The sequence below is a fragment of the Geospiza fortis genome, unplaced genomic scaffold, assembly GCF_000277835.1.
Source record: "Geospiza fortis unplaced genomic scaffold, GeoFor_1.0 scaffold162, whole genome shotgun sequence".
In the NCBI taxonomy this organism is placed as follows: Eukaryota; Metazoa; Chordata; class Aves; order Passeriformes; family Thraupidae; genus Geospiza; species Geospiza fortis.
In genome coordinates this window covers 5,085,286-5,108,142 of record NW_005054316.1, presented here as the reverse complement: position 1 = coordinate 5,108,142, position 22,857 = coordinate 5,085,286, and the positions used below count along the sequence as shown (strand labels likewise).

The window sequence follows — 22,857 nt, the reverse complement described above, 5'->3', positions numbered from 1 at the left end:
CCGGCATGGGGCACGGGCCTGTGGCCTTGAAGCTGATATCGGCCTGTGGGGAAGGAGGGGGAAGGGGTGGGGTTGCAGTGGAGAAGAAGCCTGGCCGCGTGTAGGAGCTTTTAACCCCTTTTTGGACGATGAAGACCTCACAGAGCATTGACCTTTTCTGGAGCGGAGATAGAGTGGAAGATAAAGAGGAAATGAGCAAGTGATAACAGTCTGAGCAGTGAGTGAGGCTGAGAGAGTAAAGAAGAGGCTGGAAAGAGATGATGGAGTAGCTGGTTGCTGGACTCTTTTTGTACAGCCATGGACAGAACCGTGCTTCCTCACGACACAGAGGCTGCATCCAGGGGGGAGGCGATGGCTCAGAACTGAGAGGGTTCAGTGTTGGAGACCCCCTGGCCCCAGGGGGTAGAAAATATGGGGGGGACAGGATGTCCCGAAAGTGAGACTGTGCCCTTTTTAGGAGACAAAGCACCCTTAAAAAGCACAACCCTAGAAGCAGCCCTGGTCCGTGGTCAGAGCACTGGACATGAAAAGGAAGAGGTCACCAGAAGGAAGAGGCGCAAGAAGGACTCCTCCTCTTGACAGACTGAGAATTGAGTATTTACAGGGTGATGATGGAATGATGGTGAAATTTGGGAGACAGATGTATTGGAAATGTGGTAGGGGGAGGAGGAAATGCTTTTGTGAAGTTTTCATTTTCCATGTGTGTGTGTGTGTCCTTTTCTTTTGTAGTTAAACTTTTTTTCCCCTATTCCTAAGTAGGCTGCTTTGCTTATTCCTGGTCACATCTCACAGCAGACACTAGGGAAGGTGTATTTTCATGGGGGCACTGGCATTGTGCCAGTGTCAAACCATGACACTTACATAAGTAGCAAAACTGAGCATGGTATACCTGATAAAAATCTGACAGAGGCCTCCTTCTCCCTTCTTAAGCAAGACTTATTAGACTGAGAACTCCTAATCCAAAGAATGGCCAACAAGTATGTAGGTGGCAGTCAGACTGAAAAGGAGACTTGTTAACTGCAGCATGGAATAAAATCAGCACTCTATTTAATACTGAATTTGTGTGGGGAAGCAGTTGAGAGAAGCTATGTGTTGATACTTGATCACTCAGAATGCCTGTAAATGAATCAGTCAACACTTAAAAACTCACACAACATTTAACAATGGGGCCATAAATTTCAGTGCCTGTCACAAATTCCAATTTGGAATAGTTATAGCCTATGTACCTACATTCTCCTGACATTTTCAAATATGTACACTGTTTGAACTGTTCTGCAACAGTGGTTTGTACTTTTGGGCTATCTCCTGTATTTAAAGCTGTCCCAGAGGCTATACTTAATGGAACGGAAATGCTTTGCTATAATTTACTTTAGGCATCAGTTTAGATGATAAATGTTCAGTCTGTTACATCAAAAATTAGCAGCTTAAAGATGTGCTTTAAAACATGGTTTTATGAGCTGTTACAAAACTTCTCAATTAAGAAATAAATGATTACAGCAAAATAATTTTATGGAAAATAAATTCAATAGGTTATGTCAGGTATTGTGGTCTGAAGGTTGGTATTAGCATATGTTCCATTTTACATGAAATTTTATATAGTAAATCTTTTAACACTGATTTATTTTCAGAAAGAATATCTTGCTAGCTTCTTTAAGAAATTCTTAAACTTTTGTATTACCTAAGTTTTCATCTCATTCCCCTCAGAAACATTTACTTTAATTTCTTTCTAGGTGGAAGAAAGATAGCAAATGTGCAAATGATCATTCACACAAATTACTTTTGGCTTTTACATTGCTTATCACTTTTTTACTGATGATTCCCTGGTTTCATAGAGGAACCAAAAGGTACAATATAATCATGGCCAACAGAAAATATTTTATACACTTAAAGAAATACTTAAGTTTTCATTTTCAAGCGTAGTTATGTATTCCATTTCAGATCATTCAATTACAAAAAACCCCAACAACTTTATTTCAAAAGCCTCAAATCAATACAGTATTATATCATAGCTTACTTATTTTTGCATGTAATACAAAAGCCCCAAAGTTCATTTTATTATTTTATAAATAGAAATAGGAAAACTGATTTTTTTCCTACGACTTCTGGGGACTGAAGCTGGTTTTAAAAAATAGTAGTTTGATCCTGAAATGAAAGAAACTTCTGACTATTTTATAGCAATGCTACATATACTTTATAGCAATGCTACAGTGTAAACCAACAACTATATATGCAGAAGACTTGGCAGTAATTCAGTTTGATACTGAAGTGAGAGATCTATCTTGCATGAAACACTGTACTAAATAGACTTACTGCTCAGATCTGTACAGCATTATTGTCAAAAAAGTTTCAGATAGTTTTATTCTAAATTTTCCCAGATGATTGAAGTCTAACCCAAGTCACTGTCCAGATTAGCATGCTATACCATATCAGAAAGCAACACAAAAAATACCACATTTTATCTTTTAAGTCTCAGTCAACTAAAGTGCTTAAGCATACATTTTTAAGTTTCATATTACCTGTGTGAAATCTGTTGTCAAAGACACTACACACTTTAAGGGATACAACCAGCTAAACTTTAATGCATGCTTATGTTTCATTTTCTTTTCCTTTCTTTTTGCTTTGACTATAAGACTTATTTTAGTCACTCCAAAGCAGTGCAGCTATAGATAACATGGATTTGATCCAGCAGCTTGGAAAGACAGAGAGATCAGATAAAATGTCATTAAAATTATTACATATATCAGACATGCTTTATGGTGTACTCAATTATTATGTCATGTCAGTTAAAAGACTGCATATTCTTTCTTTTAAACAGCATGGGGGGATTTTTAACAATCAAGAGCTCTATAATTGCAGTGGTAGACCTCATAAAGACTCAAAATTCAGCTTCCAAGATATTTTAATTAAATCCCAAGTCCAAAAGTCTTCACAACAAAGCAGACAGGAAAAATATTAGTTGGAAATACAAAGCTCTATGACACTAATACCAGAGACAAACCTATAGTGTTTTAATGACTGAAGAATGAGCTTTTTTCCAGCCTCTTACAAAGATGGAACAGTTTTGTTCTTTCAGCAAGTCTTCCTGAAAGTTCAAATTATTTAGAATCTCTGCCTCCAGTTTTGGGATCACTGTTGATAAATATTAGTATTTTCTCTTAATTACCCATACAGATATATAAAATTTTAAGTGTTCACACAGAAGGAGCAAGAACCAATAATCAAGAATACATGTAGTAGTCCATACACCTGTGGGGGATTAAATTGGAACACCATCAAAATTACTCCCTCTGAGGTATCAAGAGATGTTTTTTCCAGAACATTTTCAAATGAAATACAAATGTCCTCAAGACTCCCTCAACTTAGACTTATGTCTCAGATAATACAAATACAGAAATAATTTATGTATAGAAAAGTCCTTCCCAGTGTGGACCTGTCAGCTCTCTCACATTCAGACTCCCATTTCAGAAGGAAAGCACTAATCTTAGTTACCATTTTAAAGGTATTATACCCATTAAATAATTGTTTGCAATAATAAAACAGGAGTAAGAATTTTAACAAAACATACTAATTCTCAAGTTTTTTACAGTGAGCATTTTCCAATTCTGATAATCCAAATACTGCAAAGTGAATTCTGACTCTTGAGTGGTGTTCACAGTACATTCTTTAATATTTTGCATACATCAAGCCACTGCATTCATGTTTCAAGCTCCACTGTCTTTAAAATGAAAACAGAGATTCCTACTGCACCATTAATTGCTAATCTGACACTGAAACAGTGGTTTCATAGTCATGAGTGATGGGATTGAGAATTTCTGTGTAACTCCACTTCCCTAATAGGTACAGTAATAAACTGTTAGTTCTTTAGGCGAAAGACATGAATCTGTTGGATTAAAGCTTCATTCTCTGCCTGTAATGAGTAACTTGAGGGCCTTCTGTAGATTTTGCACAGCAGTGCTCACATCTTCATACTGCAACGCACTGCCAGCATATTTGCAATATTTTTGAGCTCTGGCAAAGTCCTCTGGAGTCAAACGGACTTCTCCTGCAAAAACATAAGTATTACAAAGTTACTACAAAGGAAATCTGACTTAAGCTTCCTTTCTTACGATTTTTATGTTTTACTGGTGTTTGTGGTAATATTATGAAAACCAGGCTAATATTTGTGGTAGTATTAGAAAGACCAAGGCACAGTATTTCTTCTGTTCTGCTCTCTTTTCTTTCCATTCATATAAAGCTTAACTTCTTTGCTATTGAAAAATGTGAGGACCTTTCTAAACACTGGTATTTGCATGACCCAGTGCCTTTCAAAAGTAAGCCAATACCTTTGAGAAAGATCTGCTCTTCATCTAAGACAGCAAAAAAGAGCTTTTATATGACATTAAGTTAGCTGTAATCATGTTACAACCTGCAAGAAAGAAGGACAGTGCTTTTTGTGTTTACAGCATAATTACTCTGCTTTCTTCAGAAATAATAAACAGTTAGAAACTGTTCCTTCTCAACTGGAATAACTTTTCAGAATGTAGAAGCAGTTCTCACTGGCATGTTTTCACACATTTTATGTTTCTGTTTTTCCAAATAATTTTTGTTTCCAATTTTATGTAAGATGACTGAAAACAAGATTGATGTCATGAAATGTGCCCATTTTTGTAACATTGGAGAACACTAGCAAAAAATATTCCCATAATATAGTATAAACCATAGTATGTTATTATTAATCAGAGTTCTCTTGAAGTAAGTTAAAACTTTCAGAATTCTGTGGTGCTCAAACACATGCATTCAGTCTTGGAGAAGACATAGTAGGGACTTGAGCCCTAAATGGCAGAAGACTTTATATGTGAATAGTATCACTGATGTGGGTGTAAAATACAGCATAACTGTGTTGCTGTACCTCCTTCTACCCCCAATTCACTGTGAATTTTAAGGCTAACCCCATGCCACTCCAATAATGGACAAATTTATATATATCCAAATATGGACAAATTATAAAATCTTTACTCAGGTTCTTTCAAAACAACTTGTAAATGATAGATTTTTATGGGCACAGATAAATAATTATATAAACCACTAAACATTATGCATATATTTAATAACTTCCCACACAGTATGATATAAGCACTGAATAGATTTCACAAATTAAGAGAAAACATGCTTTTAAATGCACTATATATTTTACATAAAATTTAGTTAAAGATTTAGCTCTCTAAGTACATTTTACTCTTAAGCAACTACATGAACATACTTAAAGCCATTTTTATAGCGCAATTTCTATTAGCTGAATCCTTTCTTTCAAAATAGAACTGTTGTTAGCAATACTGTGAGAATGTTTACTAAAGAATCTCTATTCTTATGAAAAAAATGTCTATTACATTTGCTTTTCCTTCCCCCAATCTTACTATTTAAGAACAGCTTTCGAACAAATGAAAAAGAAAACCTGGGAGCATTAAAAATTAAACTTGTCTGCTGAACAACCCTACCCAAATAAAATCTGAAAGGTAAGCACACTGAAGATTAATTTTATCAATTTTTAAAATACACTCTAAAACTCCACTTATTTTCCTTTCAATAAATAAATATAACCATTGAGGGACATAAAAACTTGGTGGACTCATTATGATTGCAATGTATATTAATTTCATGCTTAGTAAGGGAAACCACATTAAATCTCTTAAAATACATATACATGTGAGTAAATACATGTGAGGGAGTGCATAAACACAGGCACACACCTCGGATATTCTGTAACCTCAGGAAAGTCACAGACTAAAAAGCAGCTGGGGTCAATCTGCGACCACATTTCTGAACATCTTTAAGAAATTAAAAAGACCAAGTTTCCCTCAAAGTAGCTTTATGCTATGATGCCAAAAGAAACTACAAAATCATTCTTTAAAAACTGGCCAGGGCATCAGTCCAGTATTCAAATAATTTATTGGAAGCAAGCCTAAATTCACCCGTCTAATCTTATTTTTACAGTATGAGCTCTATTAATGTTTTGCTGGCATAACGCCTTATTTATTATGAAATCTACCTCAGATGCTATTATGACACAACTTGAGGGAAAAAATTATTAGTTTTAAATTTATAAACCAAAGTTTATAGAGTAAGAGGGTTGATCTTTTGATGTGCTCAGTAGCCTGAGCTCCTATTGAAGTCAACACCTCACAATGAAAAAGCAAAATAGAAACAAACCAGCTCTGTGTTCTGAAGTTTTACAAATAATGTAAAACTTAACTGCAATGACTGTACTTACATCAAAGGTATAACCACAAAAGTTAGTAACCTACTTCAATTTACATATTCAAAGATTAAGCAGTTTTGGAGGAAATGCCCTGGGAGTCCTGGTGGACACAGATTTGCCCATGAGCCAGTGATCCACCCTTGTGCCGGAGAGTGACAATGGCATCCTGTCCTGCATTAGGAAGAGCACTGCCAGCATGTGGATGGAAGTGATCCTGCCCCTTTCAGCCATATCCTGAGTGCCTTGTCCAGTTCTGGGTTCCTCAGCACAAGAGCGACAGACTCACATACTGGAGACAGTCCAGCAAAGGGCAACAAAGATGACTAAGGGAATGGAGCATGAGAAGCGCCCAAGAAAGCTGGGATTGTTCAGCCTAGAGAAGAGAGGGCTCAGGGGGATCTTATATCAAGTACATAAACACCTGAAGGGAGAGTACTAAAAGGACAGAGACAGGCTTTTTTAGTGATGCCCAGTGACAAGACCAGAGGCTGAAACACAGGAGGGTCCTGTGTGAACATCAGGAAACAGTTTTTACTCTGAGGGTGATCAAGGTCTGGGACAGGTTGCTCAGAGAGGTTGTGGTGTCTGTCCCTGGAGAGATTCAAAACCTATTTTTAGAACTAGCAGTGACATTTTTTCTCAAACTTCTTCAGTGCAGGAAATTAAACCACAGGGAGAGTGCATGAGCAGGGGGAGACAAAAAGGACATGGTCCTGAGTGACTGGTTTTACATGACCTGTGGAAACCCAGGGCACCAGGAATATTTCCCTGTCTGCTCTGGGGTGCCCGGACCCCCAGGAGAACACTGACTTTGACCCTCATTCATGGAGAAAGTTTCCTAAACTCCAGAATACACTAGAATCCACTAGAGCGTGAAGCAGATTGTAGAGAGTAGTGTAGATGTATCACTTAGGTGGGAAATTTAGGTTTTAGGATTTTTAGTATGTAGTGGATGGAAGCAAGATGGAGGGCACAGAGTGTCATCCTGGGCTTCTTTGTCATGTTTTTTCTTCCTCCTTCTTAATGGGTTTGGATGGCATTTTGTAATTAGGTGGAAAAGTCTGCATTGCAGGCTTTGGGGATCAGTTATTGGGTTAAAAAGCGAAATAATCTAGGTGTCAGTTCTTAATTGGATAGCTTAGTCTTAAAAGACCTTGTAATCATAGATTGTAGCCATTTTTGCAGTGCTTGTCCAGTGCGCTGAGCCTTGTGTGGACAGTGTGCAAAACTCTAGATAAGATAAGATAAGATAAACAAGAACCTGAAGATAAATAAGATAAACTCTAGATAAGATAACAATAAACAAGAACCTGGACACCGAAAAGATCCAGTGCATCTCTCTTTCCTGACACAAGATCACTCTACGAGGGTCTCCCCCGACAGGGGAACCCCCTGGGAGGGCCCAGACAGAGTCCCAGAAGTCGGGGAATCACCAACAGGTACCCCAACAATGACCCTTCCTTGAGCAGAAGGGTTGGACCAGACCACCTCCTGAAGTCCTTTCCAACCTCAAGTACCCAGTGATTTTTGGCTCTAAAAAAGCCCAACAACACTGAGATACAAAAGGTAAACTGTATTTATTCTGAAACAAGCTTGCTTCCTGTGTTAATCTGAAATTATTAGGACTGTAGTTATATTACTGAAACATGACAGGAACATGGAATCTGTAACAACAAGCATGATTCTCTCAGTTTTAGAGAAACACAAAGTGAAACTGATTTGATTAGAGCTGCTGAAATCATTTTGGAAAAAAAGAGTTTTAGAATGAAAGTAATGTGCATTTTACATAAATACATCTATTTCTCCCTGGTATCCTTTTCTACCCTTCAGATTTTTTTCCCTTTTTACAATGCCCAAATATAAGGCAGATGATTTAAGAACATTTCAATCATACAAACTGGTGCACAAAAACAGTGATGGAGAATGTAACAAATGGTTTTTGAAACAAGATACTCTTTTTTCCCATTAAATCACTTGAAATATTTGAAATATAAGTACTCAAGGATTTCTTTTTAAGATCATGAAAACATATTCAATGTCAGATTATTATTTCTACTTTGTGTGTAGAATATCAAACATTATACACACAACTACAATGGACAAATGCCTTCTTTATACTATGCCACCTGTGGAAGGGACCATATGGCAACATAAGAAGATCTTATAAAATCTATGTAGCACAACTATGAATGCCTCTAGTGTTAGTAAAATCTAGGTGTAATAAATTTTTTAAGACAACTACACCAAAGAAGTGCACACACACGTACATGAAGTGGCTGCATAATTCTACATTCTGTTGTCAGACACATTAACCCATGCTTAAATGAAAAAGCTTTGACACTTTCAAAAGTCAGTGTTAAATTCTGAAACCTTTTCCCACAGGACAGGACAACTATTGAAAGATTTATGCTAACTAAAAATCAAAGAACACTATTCCTTTAACTTAATCTTTCTTTGATAAAATATTCTACTCCTCTCCACCAAAAGTTTTTCTCCCATAACAGCTTTAAACAAATGGCTTCTCCCATGTTACGGGAAGCAAAGAAAACATGTAATTTATCTTCAAAATATACATTTGATCTTACTACAAGAAAGAGTCTTGCAGGAATATGTGGAATATCCTGTTTGGCTATGCCTATACTACCACATTCAACACTGCCAAGGAAGGCGTCTCAGCACTGAAACTTGACTATCTGCAGTGTCAAACTGCTGGAACAGATTCCAGTATGGCTTTGGCTCATGAAAACTAGCACTTTCCCAAACAATTCCTGGGCATGACTTGTGGTCAGAGCAAGCTACAGACCATTCAATACGAGCAGTCTTAACAAGGTACCTTGTCTAGGTTTAAAAGTTTAATAATATGGATGTGAGAGGTTCTGTGCCAGCTGCTCTCTGTGCCAAATATCTGCAAGCCTGTATAATTTGTTAGCATGGACATAGACATCGTGTCTAAATCATGCAACAAATGTACCTTGCACTGTGCTAGCTCTGTGGATCTGTTGGATGGAGGGCAACACTGATCCCTCCTTCTCATGCAAAGGAAACCTCAGTTCCACAGGAGTGGTACACACCTCAATACGCAGCAAGGATATGTATATTGCAGCTCAGGAACTGGAGAGGGCTCATGGGTCCCACAGTTTTGTACATCCATTAACACATACAGGCATTTCTCAATCTACTTGTGGGTTAGAGAACAAGGCCACTGTTGGCATAGAAAGGACTCAGCAGCATGGGAAGAATGCACAAGACAATGACAGGCAAGGACAAACACTTTCCAATTGCTCTCAAGCTTAACTCCACACATGCAAAGAAAACTATCTGTACCTCTGCTGACACATCCCCTGTGCCCTCTGAGACTCCTGCATAACTGACAGTGTGTTTTCTAAGCTTTCAAACCAAGAACCTGTATGACCTTTATCATTTCTTCGCCTGCACTTTTGTAGCACTCCCTCATAAGAATGTGACACTTTGAGCTGTTACAAGACCCAAACTTGTAGTGACACCACAGAGGTGTGCAGAGGAGGAACACAGGCATGCAAATACACAGGTTAGATCAAGTTAAGAAATTTATCATGGTGCTTAGCAGGGGTCTTAATCTTTGAATTACACAATATTACTTATTACACATTCCCATAAACACACTTAATTCCTTCTTATTTACGTACTTATTAAACCAGGTTATCTCACGTAGCTGGTAAAAGGGAGCAATGCAATCATACTATTCTGATATGAATAATGGAATGTCTTCAACTTAATTAAAAAAATTATGTTTCAATCAAAATGATGACATTTTTGACAACCAGAAACAAACATTCAAACCAAGAAACAATGATGATTAAAATTTTTAGAGTAGTTACCAAAAAAAACTGGTACAATGACTGTCTAGAAGATTGTGATAAGTTAGTTAAACATGAAAGCTTTGTTTCCAAACATCACAAAATTTGCCTTCCAACTAGCAGTTATTATGGGTAAGGCTTAAGTAAAGCTTTGAGCCATTTCAATTGAGGAGCTACCAAAACCCCCACAGCAGTCCCCAAAACTCAAAAACTATCACCACGTTTAAATGTTACAGTTACGGGTCTGAGGTGCTGTTTTCAATAAAATTAGTTACTGCCACATGAGACATCAGTGCCAGCTCAGCTGGCCAGAGCATGGTGTTAATAATGCCAAGGTTGTGGGTTTGAGCCTTGTATAGGCCATTCACTTCAGAGTTGGACTTAATCCTTCTGGGTCCCTTCCAGCTCAGACTATCCTGTGATTCTGTGATTACAGTAATATGCCAGAAAAACTGTAGCACCTGGAGTACCTTTTGCTCTTCAGGAGAATACTAAAGATTAGTATGTCTCTATCAATGGCAAATTTTGCTATTTTTATTTCTTCTGTAAAAATGGATTTCTAATATATTAGAATGGAAATATCTTTAAGCATACTTTATGCCAGCAGATTAAAAACAAATTGAACAATGAATTCCTACTATAGCATTTGATTGAAGCAAAAATGCTTTTTCAGAACAGCTATTTTAACAGTCTTCAACAACATAATGAAGTAACTGAATATCTCTAAGTTATAAAATACAAGAACATACCTACCTAAACTTTGTAGTCATAACAGGCAATGTTTTACTGTGGTTAGTACTAGAACTTAACATAGCAATTACGTATAATATTGTATACTAATGAGAGTATATCCTGATGAGGATAAGCTGTAGGCCTCCTAGACCTCCTCCTCATTCAACATCCACATTATATTGCCAAAAAAAAATCTGATTATTAAAAAGAGATGTAATTTATGGGGTTTTTTTCACTCTTTTCTCTTTTCCATGGACAGAAAAATTCTTAGAAAACAGTTAACTCTGTGTCTATATGTACTCATGTACCATATGTACATGAGTGTTCAAATGAAAATCTAGGATGATTCCAGCTTTATTGTCAGTTACTACTCTTCCAAAAGCCATGGTTTCCCCAGGGCTACCCCTTATGTGTACACTTCAAAGCATGGGATATGCAAGCAGACATAAAATACATATGATATAGGTTATCAGTGATTTCAACATCAAAGACAGATGAAATCCTAGAAGATAAAAGCCTTGAATAAATGGTACATCAAAATAACATCATTAGCAGTACCTTACAAACTGATTGTTTCATTTAGCACAAGTGCTACTTCCAGTCAGGAAGCACACACTATTATTCTGCACAAAACTGCAACTTGAATGTTTTATGAATTATTTTGTGAAATTAATAAGTAACTTACATGCTGACCCTGTAGAATAATTTTTAAGTAAAGGGAATGTATATTAATTACAAAAAATACAATTTGGCAAGGCTATTGGGAATATAGGCTTTGCAAAGTATATCAGAACCTCACCTGAGAAGCAACAACATAAATAATAAAAAACCTTAGGCAATGCTAGCTCATTAGTTCAAAGCAGTCAGACAGACAACACTATTTTGTAGCAGCTTTCAGAAGCTACTAACATCTTAGCAACACAATGCTTAGGTATTGTCCACTCTTTTTAAAATTCTGGAATAGCGTTCAGATAATAGTGACAATATTTCTCAAACTTCTTCCTTCAGTGCAGGGGAGACACAGAGGAGACAGTATGTCCACGTACAACAATACAAATGCCACAAGCTTACCTGCAGACTGAGCACTGTAAAGGGAAGGATCAACCAGAGGAATATTCTGAGGAGCAGGCTGAATGGTGTTACTTGTCACTCCTGCAAATCAATGCAAAAAAAGGCCTTTGATTATTTTTATTTATTGACTTTAAAAGTCAGCAAAAAATCAGAACAGATGAAGCATTCTTGTACTTGCGTTCCCATTTTAGGTACACTCATTTGTTTTGATCGAAAACTGTATTTTTGCAATATGTCCAGAACATACCAGACTAGCATAAAGTTATTTCTGCAACATCTGCTGTCTAGGAACATATATATATATTCTGTAAAAGTGCTCCAAACTATGATATACATATTTCAAGAAAACATTAAAAATATTTCCAATGGCATTTTTACAATCTTAGCTTATGAAGATGCTTTTGCCATACAATAATATGTTATTTTACTTTCTATGTGATGGACTAGAATTTGGGCAAAAATTCATCTCCCATTGAAGGCATGGATTTCTCAGGTGTGATCTGGAGATACCTGTGTTATGAGGTACTTCAGCTGGAGTGTTGGCAGGTGCATGGGCACCTGGTGGTATATGTATGCCAGTGTAATTACTAGTTGGTACGTTGGTAGCTTCATATGTAGATGATGATGATGGAGCTGTTCCACTATGGACAGAAGATGACCCTGCTTCTTCCCTTTCAGCATCTGCTAAAACGATACAAAATAGGAATTACTGCAACTACTACGTATAAACACTTTAAAACTTTGGCTTTCCTTAACACCTCCTTTCAAATTTTTATTGCTAAAAATATTACCACCACACAGTGGGACATAAAACATCAACCCAAACCACATGGGGTTGATTTGAAAAGGTAAAATGCAACATACCATACAACAAAGATCTAGACACTCACATACTTTCAAAGATCTCTTCTGTTCAACTTGAGGAATCATTTAGTTACTTGTCTGAATATAAGCTGTCTCATTAGAACAATTTGTTACACCTTTGTATTCTGCACCCATAGAAGTGGAACAAGTTATTACAAATAGGCAGTAATCTACATTTTAACATATACATGAACCAGAATATGGAAAAAAGAGTTTGCCTTACAAACTCTTCATAAAAGGCTAGACAGTGCCAATTCTTTTACCCCAAATCAAACCACAAATAAATAAGAACCAAGAGGAACTTTGGGAAAGTAATACCAAACAAGAAACTAAATGCAGCTTAGCCAAGTCATAATTGCATCTAGAACAGTTAGAATACATAATGATTGGTAAGAATAAGGTTCAATATATCCGACAGCATGTACAAAGAACCTACATATTTTTCAACCTAGTCATGTTCTTAAGGTTCTGATCTACTTTATTTAATACTGATTTAAAGGCTAAGGATCCAGTCAATTCAGAATAAATGGTTGATTCCTGCTCCTTCATTTGAATTAAGTTCAATTCAAAAAAACTGATTTTCATTTACTGTGTATGCATTCAGCTGTATCAATAATGTCAGAAAGAACAGGCAGTTTTGGGAATTGCTTATTTAACAGCCAGTGCTTGAAAGGGAACAAAGAAATAAGGGAGGACAAAACTTGTATGTGTGTAGAGCTAGCAAAAGAGATCCACACTGATCTTCAACCACACAAGACTATGAGTTATGCAAACACTTCTGCTGCTTAATAATTAAATGGTCTGCTATTAAAAATATTACTATTATAAATATCTGAATTGTTTCCCATATAAGTCCTTCTATCTCCCAGAAAAAAATTCACATGCTATCTTTAGGAAAAATGTCTAAATACCTTCTAATTTACAATACAATTTACTAATAAAAAGGCTATAGCGCAGAGTAAAATAAAGTATTGTTATTAGAGCATTTTTAGTGGACTTTAATAAATACACTCTGGTTTATGGCACAATTTCTAACACATGCAAATGAACACCTGACAGGTTTCTGGAAGACAAAAAACATCTTAAGGTGCCAGGTTTTTCTTTTGCTGTATTTTTTGTTAGTAACTCATACTGCAATACTGTGTGGCTAACATGTGTGGAAATAAAATTAAATGTCTGAAACTGGCAAAAAGAAGATGAGATTCAAGAGTAAACATTGCATATGCTATCTTGTAAATAATAATGCAATGATAGGAAACTATTGTTTGAATGCTGTATTTTTCACTGGTTTTGGTGTCAACTAAAAAAAAAAAAATTACAAAATAGTTTCAGAAAAAATAATGACCAAAACCAGAGGCTTACTTTACATAAAATGAATGAAATAGTTACACACAACACTCATCATGCAGTCTGAAGGTGAGGCTGCCGAACATTACTTGCAACACTGTTACCAATTATTTACAGCTTGGGCAAATTGTAGCCATAAAGTTGGAGTTTCCAAGCTGTGCGTCTGCTAGAAGCTAGGATTTAGGGAAAGCTGTTGCAAAAATTACTAACCAACTGTTGAGCATGAGGCAGTGAGAAAAAATGTGCTTCCACTGTGCTTACTATCTCAGCTATGAGAAATTACCTGTAAATTCATGCCCATATTTAAGCTGTAAATGCATTTATTCCTTTATTCTGCCCGTTGCAGCTTCCTGTTGCCCTAATCTGGTTCTCAAGGCATACTGCGATTTCCTTCTCTGCACTAGGATTACATATCCCATATCTGCAACCCTTTGCCACATACTTGTGTCCCTCTTGCACTGCTCCAATTTTCTCTCCAAGCCATTCCCAGTTTCAGCTTCCAACTTCCTCACTGCACAGTTCAGGGTCTCTACTCACTCCTGTAACAGTGCAATGCTGTGGCCAACACTGGCCACAGAGGACATGAACTCAAAGGGTTAAAGTCTGGCAATGTTAAAAACAACCAAAAAAAAGTGTTAGAAGTGCTAACCACCAGTAATAACAGTCCCTGCAAGAGGCAAATTCACAAATGGGCAATCTACATTTTAATCAGGTTTATGTATCAAAAGATTAAGCTCAACTGTTTGATTTACTCATTGTGCAACTGGATAATGTTAGAACTGTATTAAACATAAAAGTAGTTTTGTTTAAGTTAACTCTCCTTAGTCTTTAAAGTGCCCAAATATCATAAAAGCATTGTAACTATTCTTTCAGCAAAGCAAATATTTAAAATATTCTTTATCAAAGACTGAAGTATTAGAAACATTTTAAGATATCCACTCTCAGTATTTGCGAATAGTTTTTAACAGTACTGCCAGATAGAAGTATTTCAGGCTGCTATAAAAGAACATTTAAGTCAACAGAGGTTTTAAATTCTATGGTTAGAATGTCCAAAACATAATTGAAAAAAAAAACTTTTCCAGGGAATGAGAAAGAAGGCTACAAAATTAGAAAATTATTTCCTCATGCAGCAGTAATAACCTACAATTCAAAGTTCCTTACAATTTAAAAAATTCCTTAAAAATGCTGAAACTAGGCTGTGAAACAGTGACACAATTGTTTTACATTTCATTTCAGCTCCAGATGAGATTTTTTGTCTTGGAACCTCATCAGCTTTTGTGCTTGAATCCCAGCATAAAGAATTCACGAGTTCTTTAAATTTTCTGCAGAGCTACAGAATACCCAGACCACCTGTTTGTGTTTTTTAAAATTATTCATTTACTGAAGGCAAGATTTTGTGAAATCATCAGTGCAGCCCCACAACCAACCATCCAAAGGTACTTTTACATAAATAGAAGATTCTCAAGGCTTAATGGCATTCCCTTTTCTAGTGTAAGGAAGCACCAAGCATGATTTAATTTCAGCAGCTCAGGGCACTAAATATAATATTAGCAAAATTTTTTTAAGGAGTCCAAACTCCTCCAGTTCTCTGGACTCCTGTTTTTCATGAGTTCAGAGAATTATAATCAATATACATTTTTTTATTTGTCTCATTCTGCTGAGTTATTTCTCTTTTTCTTGACATGTTGCCAAAAGATTAACGATGTAAGGTTCTATTTGAACACTGCTTTTAAAAAACAAACCAAACATGTACTTTATTCCACAACACTGAGAAAAGAACTCAAAAATCCATCAACATTTCCCACACTGTTCTTTTTACTAGTTGGAACTATTAAGGTTTTCTGAAATTCTGAAATGGAAATGTAGCCTACATATTTTATATTGCAATGAAGGTGATTAAATTGAATGTATTTACTATGGCTATAGTATGGCTATTTAGGAACTTTTTTCTATTTCCATTTTTTTTTCCCATTGGTGTAAAACCTTGTTGGATGACCTAGGGCTAATGCTAAGTAACGTTTATGCATATTCTAGGACTTGTATTCCAACTGCATTAATGAATTAAGCATGTCTTTTAAGGTTTCCATGGTGGCATCCTGACAAAAGTGTCCATAAATCTAACAGCAGAACTGCATAAAGCATGCCTATGTACTGTAAAAACATCTTCAAGAGTTACAGTATGGTTTTCAAGAATCACAAAAAAAAAACACTTTGGAAAAAAATGGTAATTTGTCAAGCTACAGAGACCTAGTTTCACTCTGTTTAAACAGACTTTCAGACTTTTTCCACATGCGAGGGGAGGAAGAAAATGAGCAAGCAGAAAGGAATGGGGAAGGTCCAGTCATACATTCAAACAATACTGCTTTTCTTCTTATGATGCACAAAGAGGAACTGAAACTCTTTCGTACAATTCTTCTCATAAAAATTAATTTGCATAAAATTTTCGTCTTGATTATGTGAGACATTATGGACACCTACACCATGGAGCTAACCATAAAAAAATAAACATCAACATGTATTTTTCATTTCATTTCTTAGAAAATTAGGAGTGTGAGAAATAATCTCTCTACATGAAATACAATTCAACAACAAAATAAACAAACAAAAAACATATTGTCAAGTTACAGATCTTGCAGGCTCCCTGTCAAAAAGGATGTTAAAATTTTGATTCACTCAGCATTTGTGTCCCTTTTAAGATGCATGTAGACATAACCTGGTAATGAAAGCAAAAGTCCTCACCAATTCCCATTACCACCTGTAATGAACTGCAATGAATAACAAAGATTTGAGGAAAGCCTGAATTCTGCTTTCCTTCCTACAACAGTTTCTTTTGTAGCCTTGAGCAAGTCAGTTACTTCTGTGCATTAATAAAAACGAAGAAAGAGCCTATTTGTTGCTCTATTGAGAAATAATTAGCTTCTACAAGTTGCACACATGGATTTTTAGCAAAAACTTTGTAATGTTTACTTAGAAATTCTATTTTTGCACTTGTTTAAAATTTATAGTTCGCTTCACATACTCAGGTCAGCTTTACCACCCTATGAGCCAGACCACTAAAAGAGCACTCATTTAAAGCTGAAAATATTTAACTGAACTATTCATTACATTCAATATAACAAGAGATTTTTCTCTCACATGTTGAATTCTCCATTAAATCATTACTCTGCTGTAATTTGACAAAGATGAAGTGATGGTTGTAGTTGGAGTTGCATCATAAGTATCTCTGGCTACAGCTGCATGGACAGCTAAGGAAACTGCCTTGGAAAAGATTGTATGTTGAAGAAGAAATTAGTTTGCTAATGCTTCACTTCAAATACAGCTGTGCCTACACTGGAGCACATTTCAGTGGGTAAGATACCCATGCCAGTGTTTAAGTCTGTAGGGTGCCTTTAGGTTAAGAAAACATAATAACAAGAACAAACAAGTAGCTTGGATATAAAACTATCATGCTCAGTATTTGTTCACAAATATTTGAATTTACTTATGTTGCAGTGTTGCTGGAGCACTAATATATAAATAGTATTTTATCCAGGAAATTGCAAATAAATTATATTTGCCACCCAGCTTATTAGACACTATAAAGATAATAATAAACTGAAATAGATGTTCGGTACACATTCTCCTTAAAAAAAAATCATGATCATATCCTTTTTTTTTTAATGTAACACTGTCCAGGACATATAAATGACAATGTGAAGATGCATCAAAATGTGAGATTACATGATGAAAAGATTGAGAACCAGAGAAGAAACTAGTTTTCTAATGTTTTGACATGATTAAAACAAAAGTACTAAGCAGAAAATTACAAGCCTACTCGTAACTTATTAAAAGCAATATTTATATTACTTTATATTAATTTACATTTCACATGTGTGCACAAGTATAAACACACTGGTCATCTATATTTATATATACAATCAGAAAACTTTATGTAGCCACCCCTATAAGGTGGCTCTACAGGTCAGATAGATACTCTACAAGGTAGATCTTTCCTTTTCACACTGTAGATTTGTTTATTGACTCATTTAAGTTGGAAAAATTTTTATTACTAAATCTAAGCTTAAGAGATAAATTAGCATCAACTTAATTGACAAGCCACAAAGTCTCATGTGCCAGCTCAGAAGAAAATAACAAACTATTTGATGGTCTCAGCTGCTCCACTAGGTATGTGAAGAACGATACACAGGGGTTGTCATTGTGCAGAATTAGTCTGTTTTAATCTGCATCATGAAAATATCCATTCCAATGACATCCTATCTCATAAGAGATCAACCTTTGAAATTTGTATTCAATCTGCATTGAGGAGAAAAGCAAAGAAACTGCTCACTACCAAAACAAATGAAACTGATCCCTATCTAAAGCAAAACAACTTGTTCTGACACACATTCAGTTTGGTTAAGTGGATGTCCTTGGAAATCATCTCCTTAACTGTTAGATAAAGTGGGAACCTCAAGGAATCCTGTACAGGGAGCTCAGGTAGCCAGGGGAAGCAAGGAAAAGAAAGATCAGTGAGGAAGAGGCAGAAAATCCAACTCAGTAAAAGTAGACCATAAACCCGTTTTGAAACTGATATTATTACACAGGGAGAAAGGAGTTGTGTCACAAGCAGGTCTTTGCTTTGAAGTTGAATTCACTTGCCATCAGTCCACTTTTAACTCCTACTAAGCTTCTGAGAGAGGATAAACTGGCAAAGGGATCATAACTTTACAGAACAGATTTAAAAGAGGTTAGCGTTAAAGAAATGTATGGTTCTGGCCCAAAGCTGACAATGCCTTCTTAGAGAGTAGCAGTATTCAAAATAATAATCTCCACAACAAGGAAAAGAATATTTTATTAAATAAGTCAATCACACAGTAAGGTCCAATAAAAATAACAGCAGGAGAAGCTGAAAAGAAGGCAGCTCATTGTGAATGGAACATCAAGCTGGGAAGCTGTGCTTCCTGAGGGGTGCTCCCTGAAGAACTGTGCATACCACCACTTCACCTTAGCACAGCATCACTCTCTCTTAAAAAGAAAAGGGAAACACATACCAAAACTCTCTCCCTCCATTCCAATGGGGCCAGGCTGAGGAGTCTCTCCGTTCTTTAAGCAGTTATGAATGTACGCTGCCTTCCACCTGGCGTACTTCCTGTGCTGGGCGTTCTGGGGGAGGGAAAAGGCCAGCCATTTTAACCACTCACTTCTGCAAATTAATGCATTTAAAACAGAAATACAGAAATCTTTTCCACTTTCTCTGCTGTCATTTGATACCCTTTTAAAGATAAACACCTAAAATTAATAGGTGAATTACAAAAAATAATTAAAATAACACCTCTAACAAGATCTCAGCATGAAAGCAAAATGTGGAGCTCTTCAATCAGTGCAGCATATCAGGAAAAGGAAATAAATGATACAAAGAAAAACTAGTACGAAAGACATAGCACTGTGTAGTAATTACTGACATGAAATAATGAAGAAAGCTTCCTATCTCCATAAACTTTGATGATTATTTACTTTAGATTTAAATACTTGAAACTTTAAATGCTACTGCTGATTATCAGAAATATGGAATTTCTTCTAATTATATTATTTTAAAATTCAAGATTTAATTTAAAAGCATGAATACAGAAAGGCTGACATAACTCCAGATTAGTGTGATTTGTTTGTAATATTCCATGACATTAAGATTTTCCATTTTGTTTTTTAAAATATACTTTACTGTTCCTAAGTACAACTTTTAGCATGTCAAAACATGAAAGGAAGATTGGCCACATTGTCTCTCCTGGGCAGTTACAATAGTGTTTAATCCAGGAAGAGCTGTCAATTGATGCAAGAAATATTAAACTGATTATGCAAATCAACTGTTTTGCCAACAGTTGCATGGGAAACAACCAGTTCTGACAGTTATGAGGTAATATAAATCAAGGATCAAGGCTGAATATAAACATTAGAAATGTGGAAGGATGAGTGGAATAATTTGCCCAAATGAACAATGCAGGCTGGGAGACCACGGTTCACACCAATGCCAAAATTTTAAACATTATTTTTTTATTTTAAAAAATTAAAAATTAATTTGAACATTAAATCCAAAGTTTCTACAAAATTATTAAACTGAAATTCAATACTGTACTTCACAAAGCCTATTGCACTGTCATCTAGAACAGGGTAGAGAGACAAAATACAAAAGGTATCTCCAGCAAGCTCCCTTGCTCAAATTTCATACATTGTATCACCCAGGATGCCCACACAATCCAAGAGAAAGATATGGTCTTCATTTTTTAAAACAAGATGTTCTTTAGAAAAACAGCTTATTCTGATGACATATTTATTAAAATGCATTCACTCTACCTCAAAAAGAAAAGGTGCAATTGGAAAACATGGCTTTCTGTTAAACTTTGTTTTAATAATAATTTCTGGTCAGTCAGTGTTACAGATTAAATTCCTTCATTTTTAACAAACACTCTAGAAGCCACAAAATACAGAAAACACACACCCAGCATATGCTACTTTTAGGAAAGATTATTATGCAATATTTAAGAGCCTGTACATCTCCCCTCTAATATGGCAATTATTTATTGACAAAGTGTGAAGCTGCAGTTGTATCAGGGGTCCATCCCAGGTGCTGGCAACTCAGCACGGCACGAGCGGTGTCTGTGAGGACAGGCCAGGGCTGCCCCGCGCTGGATAAAACCAGCTCCAGTGCACCCACCTCAGGACACAGCTGAGGTCCTTGGCCATCTAGTGGTGCCCTTGGGAGGGCATACTAAAGGACAGCCCAAGCACCCCCAACCCTGGCACCAAGATGATGGATGGAGAGAGGAGAATGAAACAAAGTGTTTGATGTCTGTCCTGCATCCCAACTGCAAAGCTTATCATTCCAGAACTGAGAAGTGAAATGCTGTTGGTTTGGTTTGTTTTTAACATGCACTGCTCTCCCTTTTGAGAAGGCTGCCCTACTGAATGAATGCTACTCCTGAGGTAAACGAAAAGAACACTGCTATTGCAGAGTTTCCTACCGCTCTGATCTAAGCTGTGTCTTGTAAAACCAAACCTTCCAGAAAATCCTTTTGCCTAGTTCTAATCTGGAGATATAGAACAACCACTCTTCATCTGTCACACAATCCATTCATACTACCCAATAATCAACCACTTGCCATTTAAAAACATACATATCATGGTCAACATCCATTTTCTGATTCTAGGTGTCAAATATCTGCTTTCTATGCCTTCTGCTATTGCTTTAAAAGCCTTTTAATAGTTGATAGTCCACATATGAAGGCAATTTCAACTACCCATTGAAAAAATAGGCAGGTGGTCTAAAAATAGATGTCATGCTCTATAAGCAGGTGTCAGGCTAAATGTAACTTAGGCTGAAAAAAACTTCTGCAAGAGTCTCAAACAGTCAAGTCATACTTCTCCCATCATCCCTTTACATGAGAATGGATAAACAAACTGTTGAAATGTAATGATGCTATACAGAGGAGCAAATATTTTCTGTATTTCTTGTACACTCCCTTTTACCATCGGTATTCACCAATTAAACAAAATGAGAGAATTCTGCTTCTTTCCAATTACAAAGCATTTCTGTCCTTTTAGCATCAACAACAAAAAACCCCAACACACAACAGAAAATGTACCACTGCTAGCATTCTGCACTGATATTTGTAACAATTTCTTCCATCTTCAAAGCAGGATTGCTTCAGGTACTCTAAGGAGTCAATCGATCAGTGCACTGTCCTAAGATGATTTTTTTCAGTCCAATTCAATGTGCAAATATGCATTCACTCTCTGGCTCTAGGAAATGTTACTACTGGATCTAGTAAAGGATGTCAGGGCTCAGAGCAGACAGTTTTAAGAGAACACATCAAAAAGCAAACTTATTTTGTGCCTCTCAATAAGATGAATATTTTGGTGGAGTCTCAGGCTACGGAAGATGGAGAATCTTGCAAGAACTCCTCACCAAGCATTTCTCTTGGGTAAGATCTATCTTTAGTATCTACACTTACATCCTATAGTATTCCAGAAGTGCATCACTATGAAGACCATGCCTTACCTTCTTTCCAATATTTACAAATGAAAGTAGCCACAACAACTGCATTTTAAACTGAGCAAGTACAACTGCACTTTAGGCACACTTACCAGATTGGGGATTTACATACAGGATGCCATGCCTGTGAATTTCAAGCAGGACATGGAAAAAAGTGAAGGCGGACAAAGCTAGGAACCTTGCATTACTTTTCTCCCTATAAGCATTCCCACTTGCTCAATGTAATGCTATGTGTCCCACAGTAAAAATTAAACTTCCAGTTTCTAATTGATACTTGTCACAAAGCATCTTCTAACAGATGTCTAATATTTCTATATAAATCTACAATTTATTTTAAATACTTAGCATGATTCTTTATGGCTTTCTAACAAGAGTTTGGCTACGCTGTTCTTTGAAATTCATATTCATGACGTATAAAAGCGATGTCTGTGCTTGGAAAAGCAATCGGATAATACACTCATATGCCTGACACTTACCTCTTCAGAGAGCTCCCCAAATACTGTTAGAACATCTATCAGGAGACTTGCAGTATAAAAGGACTTTATCATGTTTCTGCAAAAAAGAAAGCATTTTGCTAACTTGGCAATGTCACTCTCAATGTCACTCACATTTTATGCATTGTAATCTTAGATCATACTGGTTTATTTCAAGCCAAACATCGCTTTTTTTTCTCTTTTAATCTGATGTTACAGAAGCTGCTTCACAACATTTAAATCTAGCAATATTGATTAGTAGCCTAACTACTA

At 36.2% G+C, this 22,857-nt stretch overlaps 1 protein-coding gene across 1 annotated transcript in view; it reads right to left on the bottom strand.

The window, feature by feature from the left end:
- Positions 1-1,603: 1,603 nt before the first annotated feature.
- Positions 1,604-22,857, bottom strand: part of VTA1 (vesicle trafficking 1) — a 31,124-nt gene continuing 9,870 nt past the window's right edge. The window contains exons 4-8 of the mRNA XM_031056254.1: positions 22,588-22,663; positions 19,116-19,227; positions 12,385-12,555; positions 11,875-11,955; positions 1,604-4,042 (exon numbers count right to left, since the gene is read on the bottom strand). Of these exons, the coding sequence (XP_030912114.1) occupies positions 3,897-4,042; positions 11,875-11,955; positions 12,385-12,555; positions 19,116-19,227; positions 22,588-22,663 (586 nt within the window). The 3' untranslated portion in view covers positions 1,604-3,896. The remainder of the gene's footprint in view (positions 4,043-11,874; positions 11,956-12,384; positions 12,556-19,115; positions 19,228-22,587; positions 22,664-22,857) is intronic.